Genomic DNA, 18,599 nt, shown 5'->3' on the forward strand with positions numbered 1-18,599 from the left:
TAAAACAGTCACAGTATGTATCTTTGAAGGTGGGATTATGGGTGGCTTTTTTTTCCCACTCTACCGTCTAAGTTGTGTGCATTAAGCATGTATTACTCCTGTAAGCTTAAAAATGTTGTTTCTTTTCTTTCTTTTTTTTTTTTTTTTTAAAGCATTATAGGTAGTTTATCTGCTCAACCCTGAAAGAGCGGGGAGGCTTTTCTTGGGCCGTGCTTTAGTTTGGGAGGGAACCAGCTTTGAGGTCATTGCTGTTCTGGTGTAGGAAAGAGAATGATGCCCTTGGGAGGACACTGTCCTAGAAGCTCCCCGAGGCTGCCTGGGACAGACGTGCCCAGCAAAGCCTCACAGGCAACCCTCCCATCTTGCCTCTGCGGCGACTTGATGGAAAGACAGTTTCCAAATACAAAGCAAAATCTATTGACAGAGGCGTCAGGCCAAAGGCCTGCAGCCACCAAGCAGACTGTGGAGGAGGTGACTGGTCCCAGGGACACCCCACCACGCGGCCACATTTTTGGCATGTCTGTACACAGACTTTAATTTATTGCTGTCTGGGATCACCCTCCCAGACGGAACACATTTGTCCACTTCTGGCACACATGTATTCACTGCATAATGGAAAATTAAAAGAGAAGTTGCAATTTAAAGCCACGGGGCAAGGAGAAAAAAATCTGGGCTTGCTCATCCACGCCCCCAACCCCAAACCACACGGGTTTCCTCCCGGGTCAAGGAAACTGTGGCTTAACTGAATGTCATCACTGTGTGGAGGGAATCCTCCCAGCACATAGCCACTGGCTGTGTCAGGAATACGTGGGTGAGGACCAGTCAGGCCTGAGGTTGCTCGTGACAACAGTGATCGCTGCTTTGGAAAGTGACATCAACACAGACCACGTAGCCCTTTGTTTTTTTCAGACTCACCATTCCGGTAAGGCTCTTGTAATACTCTGACCACTGGACTCTGACTGATCTAACTCATGCTACAAACTGAATTAAATTGAAAAACTTCACCCCAATTCCAGTGCAGCCAGGGGCAAAGAGAGCAAGGCAGGTGTCAGCGAGTCCCCTTGCTCTGTGTGTCCCAAACCCGGGAAGAGACATCTCACTAAATGATGAGGGAGAAGACTTCAGGCCCACTAAGCTTAAATTTTAACCCCTTCTAGGCCCAAACCCTCCGTTTTCCCGCTCTTCTCCTTTTAATCTCAGCCACAACATGCACCTCAGCCAGTGTTGGAACAAACAAGGAATGAGGCCGCCCTTTCCTTCTCTTGCCCCTGCCCTCACCTCCTTCCCCTTCCTCCCATCTTTCAAGGAATCAACTGCAGTCCCAGTGGGATGTGCTAGGCTTTAGGAAATCAATGCTGAAAGACAGGACTCACAGTCTCACATGGAAGATAATCCCATGAATGGACACATGAAACGTAATGCAGGAAGTGTGCTCATGGGAGAGCGTCACACTGCCCTGGGGGGTCAGAGCAAAGCGTGACAACCGGTGTTCGGCAGAAGGCATTTTGATTTACACCTTGAAGAATGAGCTGGAAGTCACTGAGCCAGGGAGGACTGGAAGGGGGGAGCAAATATCAGGCAGAGGGAACAGCATGGGTAAGGCTTTCCTTCCTTACCTGGAACCTGTGTTGGGCAGAGAGAGAAATCTGGGGCTGGAAAAGCACATTGGGGCAGACCATGCATGGCCCATGGCTTCTACTTAGCTTGCTGCCATCTTGGAAAGCCCATGGCAGGGCCTTGAGGGGAGGGGAGACGGGAGCTACTCATTTTGATGGAACAATCAGGAGCATGAGTGCTTCCTCATGCCAGACAGTGAGAAGCCAGAGATAAAGATCCGATGGCTGAAGGAGGGAGCAGGGACACTAGAGAGTGGATGTAGTTGAGTGGTGAGGACCACAAAGGATCGACTCTCCTAACTAAAGAACTTTCCTGAGGGCTGCCCCTGTGTCCAGGACTCGTACCAATCCTCATGCCTGTGGAGTAATTCTCACTAGAGATGTTATTTTTTCTAGGAATGGATGTTTTCCTACAGCAGCATGAGTGGGACTTTGATGTTGGTCACTTAAACATTTATTGAACATCTATCGTGAGCCAGGAGCCAAAGATTCATAGGAAAGGAAGACCCAGTTCCTTCTCAGGAGGATCTCAGGGGCTCATGGAGAAGCTGGTTCCCACCGGGTGGTCCACAACAGACACAAACCTTGCAGGTAAGAATTCAATCACAGAACCAGCCCACGAGAAGATGCCAGATATCATTATCCTTTGTGTCACATTTCTTTTCTGAGGATGAACTGTGCATTACAAACTCAGAGAATGTGATGAAACAGAATTTTGAGGGCAAAAGTGTGCCCACCATTTAAAAAGAGGACAGGAGTCAAATAGGGGGAAAAAGGTAACAGTGAAGGGAACAGTGACATATACATCCATGTCATTAAATAGGGGGTCACCAGATACACCTATATTATGCATCTTCACAGGCAAGTGGTTTCAGTATCTAACCATACTCCAGAGCATTTGCAGGACACAAAGTTGCAAATTGTAAGCATATGTCTTTAGAGAAGGCAGTTTGTGTTCTAAAACTGAAGTAGCAGCGGAGAGGTCTCCAGACCTGCTCAGAAAGCATTTAAGAAAGTGGATGAGCAAAAAGTTTCCTTTAAGGAATGGCTATCTGTCAGAAACAGATCATCTGGCACAAAGCAGAACTTGTCAAAGGATTTCAATTTTACTTTGCTGTATTTATTTCTACTTTCCTAGGATTGCTGATGAAATGTTCCATCTTGAGGACATATTTTTTTCACTTAAAGAAAATAAAGATTCCATGGATCACAAACATGGTTCTTTGGAAGGCACTAAGTTGGAAAGTGGGCTGTGCTGAGATGCGAAAATGCAAAGATCACTCCCCAGACCCTGGTGCCCAGGGCTGCCCAGCTTCCCACCTGCACCCACACCCACACCCAGAGGCGGCCAGCCAAACCTTGATCATAAAAAGCAAATACATGCCACTCTGCTATCTGATAACTAAACCCAGCAGAAAGTCCCCTATTTGGGTAAAAAAAGCTTCACTTGGGGAAGTTCTCAGTACATATTTTTTCACCTATATGGGAGACACAGTTTCAATTCCTCGTCACACTTGAGGGCCTCCGCTCTTACTCTCTTGCTGTTTCTTTAGCTTAGAAAGCTCTCCTCCCCTCTCCTCCCCTCCCCATCCCCTGAGCAACCCAACTTGCCCCCCATCTCCACCCCCCAGCTATCAGCTCTCTTGTCACTTCCTCTGGGAAACCTACGCTGCCTGCGTATGTATTTTCCTTCATGTCTCATGTAACCCATCTATTTAAATATTTCTGGAATTCAGAGGTGCCTGGGTAGCTCAGTTGGTTAAGTGCCTGACTCTTGATTTTGGCTCAAGTCAATGATCTCACAGTCTTGGGATCGAGCCTCGTGTATGGTCTCTGCTGACATGGCGGGGCCTGCTTGGGATTCTCTGTCTCTCTCCCTCTCTCTCTCTGCCCGTCCCCGCTCTGTCTCTCTCAAAATAAATAAACATTAAAAACATAATCCGTTGTAAATATTTCTGGCATTGAAAAAAACTAAGGCCTGAGCTGCATGAGGGTAGGGACAGGGTGTATGTTGATTTACCCCTCAGCCTTGTAGAGCAGGCTCCCAACAGACATCTGTTACGTGCAAGAGTGGAGGGCCTTCACAAGGTTACCATTTAGGCTGTGCTGTGGACTGAACTGTGTCCTCCACCACCACCCAGATTCATATGCTGAAGCCCTACCTGCAGTGTGATGGTATTTGGAGGTGCGGCCTTTGAGGGATGATTAGGTTTAGATGGGGTCATGATGGTGAGAGCCCCATGATGGGATTCCTTTATAAGAGACCCTAGAGCCCGCACTCTCCCTCTCTGTCTCTCTCTCTCTCTCTGCCATGTGAGGACACAGTGAGAAGGCAGCCATCTGATTTCCAGGAAGAAAGCTTTCACCAAGAGCCCAATCGGCCAATACCTTGATCTTGACTTTCCAAGCCTCCAGAATTGTAAGAAATAAATTTCTGTTGTTTAAGCCAATCTATGGTATTTTTTTTATGGCAAACTGAGTTGACTAAGACAGGCTGACAGGAATGATTGCCCCCCAAGGGAATACTTTGCAAAATACTATTTTCAAAAACATCTGAGCCTGGGAAACACTGTGCAGACACCTTGGAAGGCACTGTGTGAACACACTGCTGAATATACTCAGCAAAACACTTTCCCACAGAAAACCAAAACAAAACCAGCGCAGGTAGTTATCCACTTCCGTGTTTCCTAAGCCTGTGCGGATGTGTGCTGTCCCCTCATGCGTGGACACAGGGTACATCTCCACACGCCTTTTACAGGCAGGGACATATGACTGCAATTAGAGCAGCAATCAAGGACTCGAATGAAAGACTGAACCAAAGCAATTTTGTATTCTTGCTTCTCCAGGGTGAACCCCATGTGCGCCCACAACCCAACTCATCTGCAAATCTCTTCTTTGGGATGAAGTCACGCAAAGCTGGAAATGACACTTGAACCCCAGAGTTTCCATTAAAAGCTTTTAAGCTCGGGGGCAGTTCTCATCCCGGATGGAATCACGTAATGAGCACTCACAGTTTTGATGTGATTGCAAACCACATTATGATACCATAAGGGTAATGGAGTTTCATCCTATCAGCAGGCAAACGCCAGAAGCACATTTGCTCTGGACGGTGACACTAATTTTCTCAAGGAGGAAAGCCAGCTCCCAAGATTTTCATCCCCTTATTCAGTGAAAGGAGGCAGGCAGCACTTTCTCAAAATCGAGGATTTTGTCAGAAGAAACCCAAGAGCCAAAGGCCACAGGAGATCTGAGGAAGCTCGCTGCCTTTGCCCTGACATCCGGAGCAGGTGAGGTGTAACGGGGAGGCAGGGCTGCAGCAGTGTATGTTAGCTTGGAAATGTGCCGGTTAGATACCAGGGTTTCTGATTTTCCCTATTATTTTTCTCATAACGGTTTCATTAGAACAAGCTTGTGCTTCAGAAATTCCCGAAAGATTGCCTCCGGGTAAGGATATATTTTAAAACCAATCCATGTTGAATTCTCTGCACTGATGGTAATGTTCTGCAGTCAACATCGTGACAGAATCAGGAGCATGTCCTCTCTGGAAAGAATGCCGGGTTATAGATTTGAGCCAAACACACCTTCTTGTGCTTGTTTAGGTCATTAGGAAGTTAACTTGTGTGGCTCAACCAGCATGGCATTGTGTGGGAGGGAGTGTGGAAGTGCTGGGTCACCCCGGGGACAGGAGAAGGAAACTAACCTGGGGTGGAGCTTTCCTCCACCCCAAAGCAGATACAAGACAGGTGCTGGAAAGTGTGTTGCATTTACTCAGTGGTTCTACACAACGCCTTGTCTCTAAAGAGATACAGGGCAAAGGAGGAGGGGGGGAAGGATCAGCAAGGATTAGGAGAAAGGTGATGGCCGTATAGTTGTCTTTGACAGCAACACAAATATCACAGACTGCTGGCTAATGATTCCAGTGAGCAGATGGCTTCATCAAGGGAAGATCAAATACAGAACTAACATCCAACCCACCAAGTCACTGAAGTGAATGAAATCCGCTGTCTGCCTTAGCTCACCTAGCGGATGACTTCCCAGGAGCACAGTAATGGCCTTTTCTACATCCTCTGACTTCCTCCTTACAACACCTGGCTGGCTCTTATCCCAGGCTCGCCCTCTGAGTAGACATATACCTTGAGGGCTCCAATGCCTACTGTGATATCTCATCTGTATCAAGCTTTATATGAGCAAAGACTGGGCATGAAGCAATATTTGTTTTAGAGCCTAATATCTTTCAAGGTATCTCAAGAATTATTCTTGAGATACATAGGATTCTTAAATATCAATCTATGATAATGCTCTCCATCCAGTTTTAGACGGTACAGAGAAACAACAGGAGGAAATAAATGTTTCAGGTAGAACTCAGGTCAGACTGGAACAAGCCTAAAAGCTTTGGTTTATTAAAAAGTTAGCTTGGATGGAATCCCGGAGAAATCCTGAAAGTCCAGCTTGGTGTTCTAGAGAGCTTTTACTTAACAGCAATATTGCCAGAAGCCATTTGTGCCATGAAGGCAGACAGCGCTGGGGCATTAACAGGGGACCGGACAGATTCGAGCGTGTGCAGGGAGAGCGAATGGGCTTCCTGGCTGAGCAACAGCAACTTTCAGGGCACCAGGCCCTGCTCCACAGGGGGCTTTGCCATCCTCGCCCAACTTCCGTGCCCCAGTTTATAAGCTGACTCTTTCCCAACCACCATTACAATGGGGAGGACGGGGCTTGGCACGCACTTGGGAACACTGCCAACGATTCTTCTTGAAAATTTTACCGCTTCTGAGTATTCTGACTGCATAGTGATGCCCTCAGGCTGGATCATAACAAAAACATCCACCATATAGTGCTGCGGTGTCGACAGGCGGAGGTTCTAGGCATCCTAGATTGGAATCAGGCTCTGTCACTTACAAGTCTGTGATCCTGAGCAAGACACCTGATCCCTCTAACCCTCAGCTTCCTCATCTGCAAAGTGGAGGTAATAACAGTGCCTCCCTAAGAGGTTAAATGAGTTCACGGTTCACACTTAGGAGAGGGAGTGAGTGTTAGGAGTGGGAGTGGCACTTAGTTTCATTATGGTGATAGACGTGCTAATGTTACTACATACAGTCAAACTGAAAACTGAATCCTACTCAAGGTAGGAAACACCAGTCCCATAGTACCAATAGCTAAGTCTTCTGCTACCTGTCTCCCCTCACTTTTATTTTAGCTCTATGCTCTTTCCAGGATAGCTAGAATCCCCTTGAGTTTTCTCAATCATCCGATACTCCAGACGTCAGTGCCCCTTTCTAAAAACTATACTTCCCCTCTCTCTTTAGTTTTATAAGATCTAATGAGAGATAAACAGAAAAAATGGTTTAGAGAGAAAGAATAACTATACTTAGGCTAGAGCTATCCAATAGAACTTTTCCCAGTGATGTGAATATAGATGTTCCCTCTCTGTGCTGTCCAGTATTGTAGCCACTAGCCCCCTATGGTTATCAAGCACTTGACATGGGGCTACTATGACTGGGGAGCTGAATATTAAGTCTCTTTTAATACTAACTAATTTAAATCTGAGTCGCCGCATATGGTTAGTAGCACGGTCACCATACTGGAATGCACACGTTCATCACAGCTCCAACCTTCTCTCCTGCTGGTCTGCAGACTTAGAGTGGTTGACACCAGAGAGTCTGGGGCCACACACGGAAACCCAGCTCTGTCGCTGGCTGGCTCGGAGTCCCCGCCAAGTCTCTTAAAGTGTCTGCACCTCTGTCTCCTCCTGTGCAAACTAGGGGTAACAATAGCTGCTATTTCGGAGATTGGAGTGAGGATTTAAGGAGCTAATGTAGAAAATGCGCTCAGGAAAGCAGCGGCACACAGCTTACATTTATATAATGCTTACTATTCTTCCTCAAGGTTTTGCTCCTGAAATTAAGTTTAAAAACTGTCTCTTGATACATATATACCCTTTCTCGATTCCCATCTTGCTTTTCCTCTGTCTTAAACTGATCAGTCATGTTCTCAACCTCTCTCCTGCCTCTCATATACTGGACCTGACTCTCGGCTTCCACATCTGTAAAATGGGGATAATTACATTATGTCATGGGCCCATTGCAATTTGTGATCAAATGGGATAAGGCATGTGAAAGCATTTTGTAAACTAAAACATCATATGAATGTTAATTAGCATTATTATTTTTGTGTCCAATTAAATCCAAAAAGGATGAAAAAGGCCGGCCAAGGTAACCCTTACTCATCTGTAAGACATGCTCTCAGCCAATCGGATATTCTCATTTTACCTGCTTCTCCCTCAATTCCTTCTCCGAATTCTTTAGCAACCATGATGTGATTTGCCTCAGTGGTCAGTACAGCATCACTTACTTCAGGAGAACAGCCCTGTTGTGATGTTAATGGTCAATATTAACGTAGGGGATGGAGGTTATGTTCTTTTTTGTCACACATGGTTGGAGACATAAGGATATTGCATGCATGTTCTAGAATTGCACAGTGAAATGAAGTGAACAATGGACACAGGGTCACTGGGTAATTCTAGAAACCATCAAGTCTTAATGTGGAAAAAAAAAAAAAGTCTTTTAAGAGAAATGCCATAAGGAAGCCAAAACAAAGGGTACTCTCTGCCCCGTTCAGAAATGAGAGCCACCAGTAGGTCTTTGACCTCTTCAGGCCACATCTAAACCAAAGTGTATTCCCTAGACCAGCAGCATCAGCATCACTGGGAGGCTTGTTAGAGATGCAGACCTACTGAGCAAAGTGGATATTTGGACAAGATCTTCCAATGATTCGCAGACACACTGAAGTTAGAGGGGCAGCAATCACCAAAGGCTTTCCCATCGCTTCTCAAAGCTTTCCCCTTGGTAGTAGAGAGTGAGAGCAGGGCACAAACAGGCAGCCCTTGTGCTGCCATCAGTGAACGTAGTCCTGTTGGCCAGAGCTTTGCCAGTGACCGCTGAACCTCTTCTAGGTGTGGAGAGACAAAGGAGGATCCCAGCAAGAAACAGTCACTGCCCTCGAGGAGCAAAGACACTAGAGAGGAAATAAGCCACAGTGAAAGGGAAAATGGAGCGCTAACATAGAGGCATGAGCGTCTCAAGGTCAAGGACTGTGTCTTAATCATTTTTGAATGCCCAAGCACTTGGCAGGGTGCCGGGCACACAGTAGGTCGTCAGCATATGTCTCCTGAGTAACTGCAGAGGAGGACATCTGTCCTTTGGACTCCGTGCCTTTCGGAAGCTATGAAACTCTTGCCCTTTTAGTTGGTCGGTTGGACCTAGGCCACCTATCTGCCACTTCTCTTTACCTTTATGAACCTCTTGGATTCTGGTTTCTACTTGTACTTCTAATGCTTAAATATGACTGCTGCTAATAGCTTACGTTATTGAGTGTTACCTATGCACACGTACTATACTTACTATTTTGCCTATAGTAACTCATTTTATCTGCACGAAAATCACAGATGGATGTTGGTACTCAATTATGTCTATTTTATAGATGAGAAAACTGAGGCTCAAAGAGGTTGAACAACTTGTCCAAGGTCCCCTAGTTAGTAAATAATACAGGCAAGAACAACCCCAGGCAGTGTGATGCCAGTATCCACCTTCCTGGCTTTGAGTTCCTGGATTTGAATGGCCATAGTGCCTGGACCTGTCCGAGGTCTACCCGACTACTGGCACTATACCTCTAGCCTCCACACACTGGCCCTGTCATAGACTCCTTGCCCCCTCCAGCAATGCTAGGCCCCTCTTGTCCACGTTAGGGGAGGCTGGCCTCCACTGCTATCTTCCCCCCCTAGACAGAAATCAGAAACAAAGACTATCCTACAAGAAGGCCAAGGAAATTCCTGTCTGCCTTCTGGGGTGGTCTAGCTTTTGGGTGGACTCCAAAGAATACTTTCTTCAGGTATTTTTCTAAACCAGTGTTCTGAACAGGTGGTAGCTCTGAAGTCGCTGTTTGAATTCAATTTGACAAAGTGGAGGAGGCAACCTGTGTAAGCTTCAGTAGGGTCAAATATGTTTTACTCCCCAGCCCACGGGACACAGTCTTTCCCAACAGCACCTGCTAGACATCACCGACTGAAACCCCAAAGCTGCACGAATAGTGGTGAGAAGGAAAGGAGAGAAACTTCAGACAAGCCATATATGGCATGTGACTTTCAACAATGAGCAGTCCTGCTTCCTGTCGGTCGCTAACACCAAGTTGCTCGGTATAGCACAATGATAGGAAAACGCTGAGCGTACAACAATAAACCAAGGAATAAACAGCGCCCAGGTTTTTCTTGAAACCAACATATGCAGTGTGGTGGACTGTGGTGTTTTGTTTATATTGCTATGCAACAGAAGAAAAAAATAAAGGTGATTTCAGTGAAAGGCATGGGAATATACTGTGCTATCTGATTGCAGTGTCCGAATTTAGACATGACAGATGTTGGGAGGGGTTCCATGTTAGACATCGACCATGATAACAGACATGAATTTGGTGGGGTTCATGGCTAGGCTGTACTTCTGTTTTTAAAAATTCAGTGGTGAATACAGTCAGCGGCCCTGGGCCAGGCAGTGCTGTGCTGGCTCTGGCAGGATCTAGCTGAATGTTTATAAAATCAGGAGCACAGCCTGGGGAGGCTTACTTAAACCAAACTGCCAGAGGAGGCTGCAAATTGATTTGTCAAATTGCAGATCACAGAACACACCCACCCCTACCTCCTTGCCTGCCTTCTGTTGAAGGCCTGATAGGAAAGAGAGTGTAGTCCCCGAGGGGGACCTTCTATCTCAGAGGGGCAGACACCCAAACATCCAACAGTGTGTGGCAATATTACACTTGAATATCACAGTTAAAGCCCAGCCTTCCAGGAAAACTGGCCCCCACCCTCTGCCCATTCCCCAACCTCCCCACAAACCCCTCCAACCAGGAAAAACAACTTCAGAAACGAGGGTGGGGCTTTTCTGGAATCAGGTTCCCTCAGTTACAGTGAAGGTAGACATCTAGATAATTTATCCCAAATACTCATTTTCCCCTAAGTCATTATGTACTGGTTTCAGCTGGCCGTTTCCCTGTGGTTGTGCATGTAGAGGACCTGGGAAGGCCTCTTGTAACTGCTGCTGCTCTGAGACCCACAGTCCCCACCCTCCCATGGAGTTGGGAGAGAGGAAGACCCCATACCACCCGCACCCATCCCTGCCCCTGTCCTGTGCTCAATCTGCCCAAGACAGAACAAATTGGCAGGTAATGAGCGGGAAGAGATAGGCTCAGTCATCCAGAGAAAGTCGATCATTGATTATCTGTGCAAACTGGAAAGGTTATTTGTACCACGTCCTCTAACCTGCAGATTCATGAATTCATTCTACAGACTATTCATTGAGCGGCTCCTGCGTGCTGGGTTCTGTTCTAGGCACTGGAGGTGCAACTGTGAACGAGACATAAAAACAAAACAAACAAAAAACTCCTGCTCTCCGAGCACTCCGAGTTCTAGCGCTCCAAATTCGTGAGTACGAATTGAAAAGATAACATGTAGTTATCCTAAAACAAAGACAAGCTGCAAGCCATTTGGCGAACAGACAGGCTATTCCCCCAAATCACGGGACTCGGGAAAGAGAGCTAATTTTTATCGAATGCTTCCTGTCTGCACTAATAACAACGCTTTTTGAGCACTTACTACGTACTAGACTCATAGGAAGAGGAGGTCAGGCGCTTTACACATTTCCTTTTAATCCTCCTGACAACCCCGTTACCTCAATAGTATGGACGAGAAAACAGACTCTTAGAGATGAGAATAGCTTACTCAAGCACACTCTGCCCGGGATCTCTGCACTCAAGCCTGACCGCTTTGTCAGACTGGATGGTGGCATCGCTCCCTTGCCTTGCCTCCCTTCATTCAACAGTCCTTCGGGGTTCAGCTTAAGCACCCTATTCTTCAGGACAAGAGTCCTGACTCCTCACTATTGCTGTGATCCTTTCTCTGAACTCCTTAATTAGATCATACATATAAAAGGTCACGACTAACCCCAGTAGCTAACACATGGTAGACGCTCAAACATCACTTCGTTCCTACTTCCCTTCTTTATTGTGCTTATGGCCAGAAGTGTGAACTTTTCGCTTGATTATATACTTAACTTGTTGTTCTATATGCATTGGGCTTGTTTCCTTAACAACATTAGCAAACTTAGGGAACAGCATTTTATATTGACAAATTATACATATTAATTTATATTTATATGTGATAAATGAGCTTTATAATACTTATTTAATAATTGTTTAACAGTGGTTCTCAAACTCAAGCATGCATCAGAATTACCTAGAAGGGTTGCTAAAATAGATTGCTGGGTCCCTGCCCCAGAGTTCCTGCTTCAGCAGGCCTAGAATGGAGCTGAGAATATGCATTTCTGACAAGTTCTAAGGAAATGCTGATGCTGCTCGGCTAGGAACCACTCTTTGAGAACCCCTGCTTAGGAGTGTGATGTACCACAGTGTTTAGGAGTTCGAGTCCTGCCTCTGCCACTCACTAGCTATTTGACCTTGGGCAAGTCAACCTATTTGAGCCTCTTTCTTCAACTGTAAAAATGGGGATAGCAATATTATACACGTGAGGACTGTTGTGAGGATTAGGTGTAATAATGAATGCAATGTGCTTAGCACTGTCCCTGACACATAGAAAACATTCAAGAAATGCTTCCTCTTATCCCTGGAAGGGCTGGCATAACATCAGGCACTAAGTAAGCACTGAGCCCAGCCCGAGAATTCCTTCTAAGGCTGATATGAAACTTGTTTTGAATTTGTAAGCAGCGAGAGCGAAGGGTGTCACCCAAGCATGACATCTATAATTAACAGCTTTTGAAATTAAGCCACACTATTAAAAAGCACAACATAAAGGGCCTTTAGAAATGTCCCTCCCTACAGTAGGCTGAGTGTAAATGCCTGGGATACAAAAACCATGTGTATTTTTAAAATTCAGGGGCTGTCTTTGGGGTGCCTCCTTCACACCTTCCCCTGCTGCAGGATGCTGAGCCTGGTAACTTGTCTTCTGAGAGGCTGCAGTTGCTGAAGTCACCCAGCCATCTGGGCTAATGGGTTGGCAGACATGAGCAGAGCCCATCACTCAATAATTAATTAGTTGCAGCCATGGGAAGACCGACTCCCCAGAGCCCATAGGACAATCACCATCCTCTTCCTTCCTGGCTGTTTCAAAGCACCCGGGCCACTGCTGCTCCCCCCCCCCCCCCACCCAACCCACCACCCCAGCTTTAAGAACCTGTTCACCCAAAACAAGATTTTTATTTTCCCCGAGGGTCTAACTGAGCAGTTATACTGACCGACAGTTTCTTGAGAAAGCCCAAGCAGGAACGTGCAGAGAAAACAATTTTTAGACCTTGTCCTCCAGGGCCTGACACAGGATAGCCGGGGATCTAGGGATGGTCTGGCCCTAACCTTGTCCCAATAATATAGGAGACCAGGGGCATGGCCCTGTCTCTCTGTGAACCACTAATCCGGGGAATGCTGGTTCAATGCAAAGTTGAATGAGATCATCTGTGGTATTTAGCAGAGGCTGCGGGCTAGGGGTTGTGGGGAGATGCCGATGCCCTTTGCAAGCCCCTCTCTTCCGTCCATACGCTTCGCAGAAGAGCACCACCACCCCCTCCCAGCCCGTGGTACCCTCTTCTAACACCCAGAATAAGGACGACCCCCCCCCCATACCATTTTCACTCCTACCCCCAATTTCCTAAACAAAACCATCCTCGCCAGGTGGTGTCTCCACACACGCCCTTTGGGGCACCACCCCCCCCCCCGGCAGCCCCCTCCTGGGCCCGGAGGGGGGGGTTCTCTTCCAGCGCCCTGGCCAGGCCCCCGCTGCGGTAGAAAGGGAGAGCAAGAAGGGGTGAGTGCCCTGAAGGCTGGGGGGACCCACTCCTCAGGAGGTGAGGTGAGGAGGGGCTGGTGTCCCCGCATCTGGAGTCACCAGCTGAGGCAGAGGTTCCTCAAAGGTAAGATCCACAAGGTGTCCCCCCCCTTCTCACCGTTTCTTGTTGCTCAACCTCTCCCTCCCTCTGTGCTTCCTTCCCCTCCATCCCTCCCCTTTTATTTTCCCCCTCCCTCTTTGTCTGCCTCTTCCACACCTCCGCCTGTTTGAACACCCAGCCTTCAGGAGCCCGGTTCGGACGCCGCAAAGGCCAGCTCCCCGGGGACCCTGGCCCCGCGCCCCCGCCCGGCCCCTCCCCTGCCCGGCCCTCCGGGCTCCGGGTCTCACCCAGAAGAGCAGGTTGAAGCCGAGCAGCAGGTACTTGATGCATCGCAGGCCCCCGCGGAAGCGCCCCATGCTGCGGCCCCGGCGGCGGGATCCCGAGTCCCCAGGCCCGCGCTCGGAGCGCCGGGAGCGGCGGGAGCCGGCGGGGAGGGGGCGGAGCGCGAGGGACCGTGGGCGGGGCCTGCGGGGGGCGGGGCGGTGGGGCGGGGCCTGCGCCCGGCGCGGGGCTGGAGCGGGCCCTAGGGGACCCCGAGAGACTGGCGTGGGGTGGGGGCGCAGAGGGGGCGGAGAGCCGAAGGCCGGAAGGACGCGTCCTCCGCTGTGCCCCCGCAGCGCGGGACCTTCCCTCGGTTGCGGGGCCCCGCGGGCGCAGCGCTCTCGGTGCTTCCGCGGGCATCTGACGGGTAGGAGCGTCCGCTGGGGACCGGAGACCCATTTAATCAGCGCCCTGTGCAGAGACTCATTTGAGGCCTGCGGTGGCGGTTGAGAATGAGGACGCGGCCCCGGTGGCTGTGGAAACCTAGGAAGGTGGCCTCGGGCAGAAGAGAAAAGTAGGACCCGGGGCCGCCCTGAAGCTGGCAGTACCCGGGCTGTGCTCCCCCGGCGCCGGGCGAGCGCACCGGCCGCGGGGCCCCTTCTGGGGATCCCCCCGCTTCGGTCGCTCCCGCACTCCTCCGAGAACTCTTACCTTAATAGGCAAGAACTGGCAGAAGGCGCGGGATGCGGTTACCCTGCGCCCTGATGGCTCCCCACCCTGCCCCTTCTGCACTGAACGGGGGAGTCAGTCAGACCCCTCAGGTCACGCTGGATTCGACTGGTGGGAGGGCTTCGAAAGGAATTCAGATCCTGGGGTATTAAATTGTGATGTGGACACGGGAGAAAAAGGGGGGGGGGTGGGTTTTGTGTTGCTGTTTTATTAAGTTAGGCTGCTGGCAGGGAAACCAGGCTCCCGCTCCCATTGACTAAGAGTCTGCAATATGTGGTGCCAGACGGTATGGGGGCGACAAGAAAGTGTAAAATCCAGGAATCCTGTGCATCAATTCAGCAAAACTTGAAGTGCCAATTATAGGCTAGGCATAGTAGCAAGCCCCAGGGACTCAACAATGAGACAGCTAGGCCTGGCAGTATCTTCTATGGTGGTAGAGAGACATCTGTAAGCACATAGTTACAGCAAGATGGGGAGGTTGGGCAAGATGCTGGCCAGCAGATCTGGACCTCACCTCATTAGACAGGGAAGACTTTACAGAGGAGAGTGGGCCTGACCTGGTCTTCAAGAATGAGGTGAGCACAAAGGAAGAGCAGTCCAGGCAGACAGGACAGCATGTACAAAACCACAGGGCTGGAGAGACCAAAGTCCCTCCCCCCATACACACGATCTCCAACTACGAGAAATGTAGTTAGCTCAAGTGGAACAGACAGGAGGTGAATCTGGGAGGTGGTGGGCATAGCTCTCAGCTGACAAAGGTCCAAAAGTATCCTTGGGTCTCAGTTTCTTCATTTGCAACATGGAGATCATAGCACCTGCTTCGTAGAGTTGTGAGGATTCAGTTACTCTTTGTAAAGTGCCTAGAACAGTGCCTGGCACAGAGTAAGTACTCTCTAAAGCTAAGCTATCACCGCATCACACTCTTATCAATCAACCGGTTTCTACCATGTTGCCATCTTTGCCTCCATCTGTGTCTTTGGACATTTGTTTGAATAGTGAATTTTATTTATGAAAATGAGTAAGAAGCCAGAAAAATGAAAGTGCTGATTCTGGTAATAAGTCTCAAATAGTGCAATAGAGACAAAGATGTGAGTCATTAGGTATGCAGAAAGAAGCAAATAGCTTCCATCAAACACTGTTCTAGGTCTCTCATTTCTGCTCTATTATGAAGGAAAAGAACTAAAGGGTAGGGTCTCGTACCTAGTGGGCATTCAATAAATCTGAACTGAATGAACAGCAATGATATATTTTAAATATATTGTTGAATTTTAAGTCTCTAAGACAAAATGCATTTAGAGATGATATATTCAAAACTCTTGAGAACAGAACCCTTATAATAACATGTAAATGTATTATTCCTTCATACTATGATTTTAGCTCACATGTATTAGAGACAGATGGTTCCCTACCTAGCATAACAGGTTTAGATTTTGAATATTGACTTTCCCAGCTCCCCCCTCCCCATCTATAAAGTTGTGTCTTAGGGGAGCTGACCCTTGACAGGACTGGGGCACCCTGACTGATAACACATTTGTAAGAATCCATTATTATATGAAAATGGGGGGCTACAATACATGACATACTCAGGAAGTTAGCTTTTAAACTAGGTGTCATGCAAAGCCACAGACCAGATCTAGGCAGGCGATAAGATGGTTAGATGTCTATTTTTAGAATGGTCAAGCTGGGGCCACATGGAAGATGGTTTAAAGTTAAGACTTGAGACTAAGCAGTTCAGGGAAGAAATGAGAACTTGAACCAAGACAGTGGCAGTGGATATAGGAAGGAGGTTCAGATCTGAGAGAGACTCAAAGACTGAGAAAAGATCAAGACTGTGAATATGAAGAGTAGAGAGGAAAGAAAGGTAAGGATGATTCCTGGCCTCCTTACTTGGGTAATTAATCAGGTCCAGGGACCATTAATTCAGAGAGGGAGTATAGGAGGTGGAACAGGTTTGGGGGAGAATGTTATATATGCTGTAGCTGGGCTTTCCTGTCACCCAATCCTACATCCAATTTAGAGGTCAGGGAAGCTGGGTACCTGCCTCCTGGTTTCCTTTGCAGTTCTGATTAATGGTATTTATGTGGAAGGCTGCTGGAGGCTTCTGGAAAATCTGAAGTTGTGTTAATAAAAGTTCAATTGTCACTGGCATTGCTTCCTTCCCCTTTTTCCTATCTTGAACTCAGACATGATGCCTGGAACAGTAGAACACTTTGTGGCTATGAGGAAAGGCCAAGTGAATGGCAGACCTGCCAGGAGATCGTTGAGTTGCTGAGCCAACGCCAGCAGCCATCCACCTCCAGATCTCTTGTTATGTAAGAAAAATCGCCCTCGTTTTGTTTGTTACATTCTGTCACTTGATGACATTTCTAACTGACACAGGAAGACAGTAAATTCACATTTGGATCTGTTGAGTTTTAGATCTGATGGGAAATCCAGATGGAGTGGTCCAGGAGAAGATGGAAAGATTATTGGGATTCTGGAGAGAGGTTTGGGCTGTTGAAGTTAGAGATTCATTAGCAAATGGTGATAATGGAAACCAATGGTCTCAAACTTTTGCCCACATGTCCCTCAAAGAATTATGAAAAAAATATTCTCATTTGTGCACTTTGCCCAATATTTTACTGTGAGTATTTTCAACATACAGAAAAGTTGAAATACTTGAGCAGTGAGCAACATACACACACCACCTAGATTCTCCCATAAACATTTTGGTTTAGTTACATTACTTATCTCTACATCTGTCCATTTTCAATCCATTTTATTTTTTGTACATTTCCAAATACATGTTTGACACCAATACATTTCACCTCTAAATTTTTTGGCATGCATGACACTACCTATATTAGTAGTTTTTCTTTTTTGAAGTAAAATTTGCCTCAGTGAAATGTACACATTTTTAAGTACCCCATTCGATGATGTTTGACAAATGCTTTTGCGTTTATAACAAAGAGGTCCCTTGAACTCTTTTGCAGTCAGTCTGTGTCCCCGTCCCTTCTAGAGGCAACCGCTGTTCTGATTTTTTCATGATAGATTAATTTTCCCTCTTCTGTAACATCATATAAATGGAATTTTACAGTATTTACCCTCACATTTTTTAAATTTTATTAATTTTTTAAATGTTTACTTACTTTTGAGAGAGAGAGACAGAGAGCGAGTAGGGGAGGAGGAGAGAGAGAGGGAGACAGAATCTGAAGCAGGTTCCAGGCTCTGAGCTGTCAGCACAGAGCCTGATGCGGAGCTTGAACTCACGAACTGTGAGATCATGACCTGACCTGAAGTCGGACGCCTAACAGACTGAGCCACCCAGGTGTCCCATACCCTCACATATTTTTAAGTTGACATATAAATTTCTTTATTATAAGTTAGAATATTTGCAAAAGATGTCATTTCTAATGTATTTTAAATATCGACATAAAAAACAGTCACATCCCTCATTTTAATGCATCCACTAGAAACTTAGTGCCAGTATCATTTGCTACCGACCATCACCCATTTCTTTTTATGTCTCAGGTTTAACACTTGAAATGACAATATGAAATGTTTCATCAGGTCTAGTGCATGACAATCTCTCAATTTTTAAATTAATTCAGAAGACTTAATTCAAGATAAATTTTTATTGAGGTGCAATTGACATACATTATATGAGTTTCAAGTATACAACATAAAGATTCAATATTTTTACATATTCATCATCCATTTAAAAAATGTATAAACAAGCTCATCTTCAACAGAGTAAAGGTTTCACAACTTTCCTTTTTCTCCTTGAACTTGTATTTCCATTCTATCTTTCCATGCGATGTAATCCTAAAGTAATTTTTATGCTTGAAAGATTTTTCTTGAATGTGCTTTTATACTTGTCTGAGTAAATATTACTATATGTTTATTAAAAGAAATTTTGCCTGGGGCGCCTGGGTGGCGCAGTCGGTTAAGCGTCCGACTTCAGCCAGGTCACGATCTCGCGGTCCGTGAGTTCGAGCCCCGCATCGGGCTCTGGGCTGATGGCTCAGAGCCTGGAGCCTGTTTCCGATTCTGTGTCTCCCTCTCTCTCTGCCCCTCG

General features: G+C 47.0%; 1 protein-coding gene across 1 annotated transcript in view; it reads right to left on the minus strand.

Annotated features, from left to right (window-relative positions):
- Positions 1-13,976, minus strand: part of TSPAN2 (tetraspanin 2) — a 58,511-nt gene extending 44,535 nt beyond the window's left edge. Inside the window, exon 1 of the mRNA XM_040471401.1 lies at positions 13,840-13,976. Within this exon, the coding sequence (XP_040327335.1) occupies positions 13,840-13,908 (69 nt within the window). The 5' untranslated portion in view covers positions 13,909-13,976. The remainder of the gene's footprint in view (positions 1-13,839) is intronic.
- Positions 13,977-18,599: the final 4,623 nt, after the last annotated feature.

This window comes from Herpailurus yagouaroundi, unplaced genomic scaffold, assembly GCF_014898765.1.
Source record: "Herpailurus yagouaroundi ecotype Mexico unplaced genomic scaffold, PumYag 77, whole genome shotgun sequence".
NCBI classification, from domain to species: domain Eukaryota; kingdom Metazoa; phylum Chordata; class Mammalia; order Carnivora; family Felidae; genus Herpailurus; species Herpailurus yagouaroundi.